Source organism: Spodoptera frugiperda, chromosome 6 (genome assembly GCF_023101765.2).
Source record: "Spodoptera frugiperda isolate SF20-4 chromosome 6, AGI-APGP_CSIRO_Sfru_2.0, whole genome shotgun sequence".
In the NCBI taxonomy this organism is placed as follows: domain Eukaryota; kingdom Metazoa; phylum Arthropoda; class Insecta; order Lepidoptera; family Noctuidae; genus Spodoptera; species Spodoptera frugiperda.
This window is the reverse complement of record NC_064217.1, coordinates 3,625,991-3,634,937: the sequence shown is the minus strand read 5'-3', so window position 1 is coordinate 3,634,937 and position 8,947 is coordinate 3,625,991. Positions and strand designations below refer to the sequence as shown.

General features: G+C 37.6%; 1 protein-coding gene across 1 annotated transcript; it reads left to right on the top strand.

Moving 5' to 3' along the window:
- The first annotated feature begins 4,061 nt into the window (after window positions 1-4,061).
- LOC118267581 (beta-hexosaminidase subunit beta) lies at window positions 4,062-8,913 on the top strand. The gene is made up of 11 exons (XM_035581650.2): window positions 4,062-4,340; window positions 4,861-5,086; window positions 5,527-5,636; window positions 5,836-6,044; window positions 6,124-6,236; window positions 6,492-6,693; window positions 7,195-7,324; window positions 7,412-7,495; window positions 7,776-7,975; window positions 8,301-8,481; window positions 8,678-8,913. The coding sequence occupies exons 1-11, from the start codon at window positions 4,101-4,103 to the stop codon at window positions 8,837-8,839; spliced, it is 1,857 nt and encodes a 618-aa protein (XP_035437543.2). The 5' UTR covers window positions 4,062-4,100; the 3' UTR covers window positions 8,840-8,913.
- Window positions 8,914-8,947: the final 34 nt, after the last annotated feature.

Below are 8,947 nucleotides of genomic sequence, written 5' to 3'. Positions count from 1 at the left end.
TTTTAAAAGTTAGAGGGGGGGGACACTCATTTTTCCACTTTGGAAGCGTCTAACTTTCAAACGATTGATTTTGACGAAAAACGGCTTTAGGAACCTTAACATCTTTTTTAAAGACCTATCCATAGACACCAATCACGGTATTGTAAGCTGAAAAAAATATTTTTGTGATTCAGTTCCATGTATGGAGTGGCCCCCTTAAATTATTAAATTTATTATTTTTTATTCAAAATTCGAATAGCAATTACCGAAACACATCAACCTACAAAGTTTCAACTATGTTAGCCCAACAGTTTCGGAAATATAATGAAAATGGTTTGAAAAGTTGAAATTTTACCTGTACAAATGCGATGCGCACTGATGAACGCAACCACTACCGCCTGCCAGATAGCCCGTATGATGTCTGGGAGAGTGAGACACATAGGGTAAACTACCCAATTATCAGCACTTTAAGAGTTAGTCCTAATTTAAGCCAATTTATTATTGTGAAAAAAAGGCTTTCACCCGTTAAGGCAAATTTTATAGTTATAATATTTAATAAGGAAGACGATAATAAAAGAAAAACATGATTAACCTCTATCCAAGATTATTTAGACAAGTAAGAATAAAAAATGGGTCTGTCACCATTTACTGGCACCATCGCCACCAATTACTAGCACAGAGCAATCCAATTATCAGCACCTAACTATCACTGTTACAAATTGCATTAAAAATATTAGTTACGTTATTAAAATCTGTTTTTATTTATTTTTTATATAGTTAGTAAGTAGTTAACAAAACAATTACTTATAATCTAATAATACTTTTATCTGTATAAGTCGAGCAAAAAAAAGCGTCACGGCCGTACCATCCTTTTCTCGAAGCCATTCAGGCCAATTTCGACCGCCTATAACTTCGTTGTGAATAAAACAAGAAGCCTGAATTTTCAGATACTATGCAGGCATTGTACAAACATGGTATATTTGAATTTTTCATTTAATTTTAACCATTACTTTAAGAATTATTACACGTCAAAGTTTCGAAATTTTGTCACTGACTGACAGATTAATTATCAAAAGTATAAAGGCACTTTTAACAGACATTGAAGCTTAAAATTTTTGCTTAAAATCAGTATTTAGTACCTACAATACCTACATCAAGGGAAAAATCAAATATTTTGCAAATCCAGTTATTTAATTACATCAACTGCATCAATAACTTTGTAATCCTATAAAAAATTATGGGGTTACAAAGTTATTGATACAGTTACAATTTCATCACACCAATAACTTTGTAAACCCATATAAATGTATGAGATTACAAAGTTATTGATGCAGTTACATTTTATTGTTTAATGGAATAATTAAATCTACAAAAAGAAGTGAGATACCATCAAAAACATTCTGTAAAAAAATCCAAGTCGCGCACCTCATCAGATATGTACCGTAAAAAAATGTGAGATCCATGTAATACCAAGTCGGTTATTTTATTTAGCCCCTACTTAAGAGACCTTCTGTCTTAAGTTATAATGTAAATTGTTATCATATCAATATTATATTAATTTTACGTTTTAAATAAAATAGATTGACTTGGCCATCGCATGAAAACACAAGTACTTACTTTTTTTGTTGACATTTCTCGTATTAAATTGTTTAGTCTATTTCATGACAACGAATTACGATGGTCTATTGCACGATTACGTACTATGGCCAAGTCAATCTATTTTTAACACCTTTTCGTTCAGATGTTTTTTCAGTAATTAAAATGTCCTGTAATTTTACTGGTGTTAGTAAATATTGTTGACTATCAAGACATACCAATTGCGCACTACTAAGACAATCTCCAGTATTATTATAACATTGTTTATTTGTTATAGAAGTTGTCGTAGCTTGCATACCATCTACAAAATCTTTTACTAATATTACTGGTAATAAAACAAAAAATGAGAAGAGAAAAAATAAATAAAAAGAAATAAGAAGAGATGATGAAATTCTAGGGAAACCAATTTATCAGCATGCTCTTGATCCAAATATCAGCACCATGCTAACATTTGGATTTTGATGGTATAAACTACTTTTACAAAACAAAATTAATTCTTTGCATAAAATAAACATAATTTACATTAAAAAATATTAAATTAGTATTTATGTACTTTTTTCCATTTATCATCACCAGTGCTGATAATTTAGAATTTACAAAATATTCGATCCATTTATCAGCACTACGTATTTGACCAATTAATCACCAGAACCTTAAATTCTACTCTTCAGATTATCATCAAAAATTATCTCAAATATCAGATAAATCATTAGTTTCAATATTACATTTGTAAAATATACGATATAACATAAAATGTAAACGCATGAACTTACGCGCGATCACAATAAACAGGCAAAAACAGAAGAAACTGCAAGACACAAATGTTTGTTTACATAATTTCCACCAATTTGAGGTCTCAAAGTATGATTTTCCCAATAGCAGGATTCCGAAAACATGCATTTATTTATTTATAAGTATAGAAACCCAAATAAGTAAGTGAAAACCTTAGAATTGGTCGATTTATTCAGAGTGCTGATAATTTGGTGCAGTGCTAGCGTTTGGGTAGTTGCCCCTACTATATCAAAAAACTGGCCTTCTTGAAATGCTCTCTCAAAAACGTTGCCAGCTCTTATACGATTAGAAACATTAGCTCCAAAGAGTATAATATAAGTATAGGGGAAATTAGCTCTGGATTGGACTGTCCAGAGTATAGTATGTTCTATGGCACTGTCATTCAATAAGACATAATAGTGAAATTGCAGATGTATTTATGAAATCTCGCGTTTGTCTCAATAAAAATCCTAAATTTCTGTAAGCCAGTGTAAGCCTTCTAACAAATTCTAATTCCCTATGTGTAACTTGAGTGTAAACTCGTAAACTAGGCGATGGTAACTAGTGACAATGGTGTATCTTTAACCATGTAGGTACAGATGGGGCCCAGTAGGGCTGATGCCCGATACCAGGCCAAGGTTGCCAAGGCTCCGATTCGAAGAGCAGAAGTAGGAACAGGGCGTTTATTAGTCAATAACAGTCTGACACTCTCTCGCCTCACCCAAGGCGGGAAAACGAATTGGATGTTTGTTTTTCCCCCCTCAAAAGTACCATGTAGGTGCAAGACCTATGAAGCAGGGGTAAAAGGCATGAGTAAAACTTATCAATAAGCATTTCGATACGTTGAAATAAAGCTGGTTTTCTGACTCCATTCAACTCGCCTACCAATGTCATTCTGTTAGCACTTGCAATCAATTTTATTTCTAACTTCAAGTTCTTCAGCTGAAGTCATCAGCAAATAACAAAGAAGAGTAATGTTTGACGATATCCGGCTAGTTAGATTGTTTGGTATTTAGTTTAATGGTTTTGACGTCAGTTATTTAAACCTAGGTAGTTTGACTCCGGAGCTGCGGATTACCTACCAGGTTAACCGGGGCTCCGGCTCAAAAAGCAGGAGAAGAAACGGGATGGTTGACCCCATAATTTAATTTTTTAATAAGAAAAGCTGGTATACCGTCAGGACCCGTTAATCGCTTGGCTTTTAAGCGATTAAGGGCAAATTGTACATTATTGACAGTAAACTGCCCAACATCCACATCTGTATTAGGGCGTGTCCACATCTCCACGTCACGACGTCGTCAACGTGGAACGGTACGGCAACGTGGTACGTTGCCGCGCCGCGCCGTTCTAGTGCACGGTACGACACTGTCGCCGTGAGACGGCGCCGTCGTAAGCCGACGTAGCTGGATACTCTCGCTCAGTCAATACTTCAATGTCTTTACTTTTTAACAATAGCAGAATCAGAATACTGTACTGTGTAAACAATGTGCGGTCCATATCTCGAACGACACTGACGCATGTTAGTGAAGAATGTAGGTACCAGAATTTTACAAGGCACGGCGACGTGTAACGTTTCTGCGTCGTGACGTTCATTTTTACGTCACGTCAACGTAACGTGGGACGTTACCGCACCGTTCCACGTTGACGACGTCGTGACGTGCTGATGTGGACACGCCCTTACTCCGCGTCTCTCGAAAAAGGCAGCAAACTGTTGAGCCCTTTCACTGTTCGATAGATACTTACCGTCTTTAACAATGTCACTTCTACGAATTATACTTGTTATATTGAACTTAGTTTGCATAGCTATTGTGCTTTATTTATTATCCAACTATTTAATGTCAGACGACAATAAACAATCGGAAAGTTTGACTATCGTTAAGCTTAAACCTGGTCAACTATACCCACCGACAGAAGGGGAAGTGTGGCCAAAGCCGCAGCAACAGATAACAGAACAGACTTATTTTAAACTATCGCCTTCAGTTTTTAAATTTACGGTAAGTTATGAAATAAGCCTTTTTATCTACATTCATTTAATACCCAAATACTTAAACCTCAATCTTTAAACGAAACGAGTTCGGTGCTTTGATTGGTTGGTTTATTCGAGCCGGCCAATCAGAGCGCCAAACGCGCTAAACGAGAAGTGAATTGATTCTATGAAGAATTTTCCTGTACCTAATCATCTCTCGATCTCTATTCACCCCGTTTTATCGTACACAGCTTTATCCACTGATTTTATTTTACTATAAAAGATGGCAATAAAGTTATAAGATACAATAGCACAGAGCAGCAGCACTCTCAAATAAGTCCATCGAGTTAAGCGAATACATCTAAACGTTTTAAACCGTAGTCCAGTTGTGATGAATTGACATCATTAAGAAATCATTCTTGTTCACCTAGTGAAGTAGTGAGCATTAAACACTGGTTTACCTCAGGGAAGTATAATCTCACCTGGAATTCTCAAGATGGTGTACCATGCATTATGTCAATCAGTCATTGGATATTATTATTTAACAGGAAAAGGGGGAAACATGTGAAATATTAAAGAATGCTATAGAAAGATACGCCACAGTGCTTAGAAGGTTACACAATATAGTGTGGATAAATTTGAAGAAAACATGGAAGCATGCAGAACCTCGACAAGTGGATACAAATCCCGACTTCAAAGGTACGCTGGAAGAACTGCAGATAAACCTCAGAAGACCATGCGAGGACTATCCACACATGGATATGGATGAAAACTGTAAGTACTTATAGTACCTATAGTATTAGTACCACACTAAGGACAAGCATAGATGCCGTGCTGTTCAAAAGATATTCTGTTTTTATGGGTAAGCACTACCCATGTTCACCAGCAACACCAGAGAAGTTATTAATGCATTGCCGGCCTCTTGGGGATTAGGGATTTAAGGATTGAGGCTTCGGCAACCTTCCTGACACGGCGAAACACAAAGTCAGCAATGTTTCACGCCGAATTTCTGTGTGGTATCACTCCTGTCGAGACGACAGACGCGACCCACTCGCGTGAGAACGCCATGCGTTTAAAATATTATGGAGTTTGATCATTTTTGTTCAACCAAATCCGAAGGATATGTTTGGCAATCGTACTTACTTCACTTGTCACTTGATCAATGATAAATTGTAGTAACTTAAAACCGTTTCAATAATGTAAACATGTTTCAGATAGCCTCAACGTTTCTGCAGTATCATCGCTGACCAGTGACTCCATATGGGGCATACTGAGGGGCATGGAAACTTTCGCACAGTTGTTCTATTTGTGTAAGGGGTATAAAGTAAGTTCATTTCCACGATACATTTTGTCCCACATAGGCATACCATTTTGGGGGAGGAAAATAGGATAGGGAGAGAGTATGGCCCCTTATTTCACTAAAAAAACTTTCTAAAGCGTGTCTTTAGTGATGTTGACTTTTACTTAAAAATTGTTCTTAAAGCAAACATGCGTTGGTTAGATGAGCTATTTTCTGATTACAGGATGTTCTTATCAACTCGACACAAATCGTGGACTTCCCGAGATACACGTATCGAGGGCTGCTGATCGATACATCGAGGCATTACCTCAGTGTCGCCAACATACTCAAGACCTTGGACGCTATGGAAATGAACAAGATGAATGTTCTGCACTGGCACATTGTGGACGATCAGAGCTTTCCTTACCAGAGCGAGAAATTCCCGAAACTAAGGTACTCCCTAACCGTAAAACAATAGGAAAATGTACTTACATAAACATAGGTAATGATCACGAATCATCTCCGGTTACAGTGAACAAGGTGCATATGATTCCTCGATGATCTATACGAAGGCCAACATCAACAAGATAGTCAAATACGCCAGAGACAGGGGGATCCGAATACTGCCAGAATTCGACGTACCAGGTGACTGCTACGCTCTGTAAAATGTATATTTTTTAAAACCCTTGACCCTTAATCTACGCATGGGTATGATTCAGACAAAAACTGCTTTGGATTCGTAGATTCCAGCGAGATGTTTGTTGCAGCTAACTACAATTACCTATTACATTTTGCAAAAATTTCATCGTAGAAGGTAGGGCTATAAAGTTTCTACCAAACCATGAGCCAAAGTTGCATTTCATAGTAAGTTTTATTTAAAGTATATTTGCCTGTTACCAGGACACACGAAGTCGTGGGGCTCGGCATACCCTGGAATTCTCACAGAATGCTATAAGTCCGGCAAAGTAGTAGGCTTGGGGCCCATGGACCCAACCAAGAACATCACGTACAAACTAATAGGCGAGCTGTTCCATGAAGTGCAGGAGCTGTTCCCCGACAAATACTTCCATCTTGGAGGTGATGAAGTCGCTTTGAACTGCTGGTGAGATTTGATTGATGAACATAATCATCTTAGTCGACCAACTTACAAATGACCCGTAATAACACGCTTACGATAAGCCTAAAGGTAGGTACTCTATACTACGTCCGAAAATGAACCCTATAGGAATCTATTACATAATAAATTACCGAAAATCTATATCTACACTCTGTACTAACATTATAAAGAGGAAAGATTTAATTTTTGTTTGTCTGTTTGAAATGAATAGGCTCCGAAACTAATGGACCGACTTAAAAAATCTTTCACCGTCTTTCATTAAAAAAAAATAGGGATGCTTATTAAAACTTTACTAATCTTACCCAAGGTGTAAAAAATAAACAGAAACTTCATTCAATCGCGTGCGCTACGATAATTATTAATATATAATAGAACAAAATGATGTATCACAATGTTTTAGGACATCCATCCATCATTATTATGCCCGTGCGAAGTCAGGATAGGCTGCTAGTATTCAATAAGATCAATGAGGTACACAAATTCCAGGACATCAAACCCAGAGATACAGAAATTCATGGACAACCATAAGCTGACTAACAACAGTGAACTGCACGCGTACTTCATGACTAAGGTCCTTCCTTTGTTGGACCAAAAGTCTAAGCCTATAGTCTGGCAGGTACGTCCAACTCCAATACACCTGCAATATGAACTATATCTGTCTTTTGATTCATATATTACGAGAATTCTCCTTGAAACATTTCAGGAGGTCTTTTTCAACAATGTGACGTTACCCAGTGATGCCATCGTACAGGTGTGGCATCCGAGTGGACCGAAAGATATGATTGCAGTAAGTTAGTTTAGGTACATAGCAATATTGCAAAAATGGGCAGCCTTATCACACTAGGTGATTTCTTCCAGACAACCGTAGGATGGACTTACAAATAATAGTAGTCCTACTGTTTACACGCCCTGGTGAAACGTAGGAGTAGGTACCTAACTAGTTAGCCATAAAATATGATACTGATGAACCGTATGTTATAAAGATATACTTACCTAAGAAAGAAGAAGTACCTACCACCTTACTGAATTTGTATTCAGCTTATTTTCAATTGACATTAATTACTCAGATCCTGTCCAAACGTCACAAAGTCATTTACTCCTCGTCCTGGTACCTAGACCAACTCCATAATGGCGGAGATTGGGTCTATTTCTACGTTTTTGATCCTCGGCGCATTTTAGATTCCAAATTATATAAACTAGAAGACATTGTTGGCGGCGAAGCTTGTATGTGGGGCGAACTAGTCGATGACACCAACTTCATTGCTAGGTGAGTGACGCAACAATATTACTCGCAATTACCTTTGTAACACGTTTTAATAATTGCGGCATCTCAACGGACTTAGACTCTCTCTGACTAAAAACCACTCGCATTTCTACTCCTACTTTGAGCTGGAACCCCCGTTACCCGTTAGGTAGTCCGAAGCTCCGGATCGGACATCAGCCCTACTGTGGCCCGTCTGTGGCGGAAATACATACTGCTTACCTGTAATGATATACTCCACAAATGTGTGATTTTGTGACGTCTCACGACTATAAGTGCACGAAATTCCGAAATCACGTGCATGTACTGCATAGTTTTTGTTTGATTTTAGGGTGTGGCCTCGTGCTAGCGCTGCAGCAGAAGTTCTGTGGTCCGCTTTAGATCCTCAATACACCATATCTAATGGAAGTCAGATCGCCAGCCGTCTAGAGGAACATGTTTGTCGAATGAACCGTCGCGGGGTCCGCGCCCAACCAGCCAACGGCCCAAGCGCTTGCGTCGGAAGAAATATCGTTAGGAAAACATTATTATTGCATTAAGATTTATTTATTTAAAAAAAAGTCATTTCAAATTATAAAAAAAAATCAGTAGTTCCTAGAGAAATCTCAAAGCTTCAGAGACAGAATTTTTTTTGTTGCCCAGCACCGGGCACATCGTTGTTTTTTTTTTCTAGGATAAGATAATTATTATGATGTCGTTCTTGTGCAGTGGCTGACCAGCAGCTTTGGAAGCATCAACTTTGAAAGCAGCAGCTTTGGAAGCAGCAGCTTTGAAACCAGCAGCTTTGAAGTGCAAAATCAATTCGATGTAACTTCTAAAGAACCACCACCTCGAATACCGAATTTCAAACTGATAGCTGGACACATCTAGCTACCACATGAACCGATACGACCACGCGATGAGGATTCCGTGTCAGATATTTTATTAAAATTTTTTCTTGTTTATGTTATTTTTATTTTTAATCCTCCGTTTTTGCAG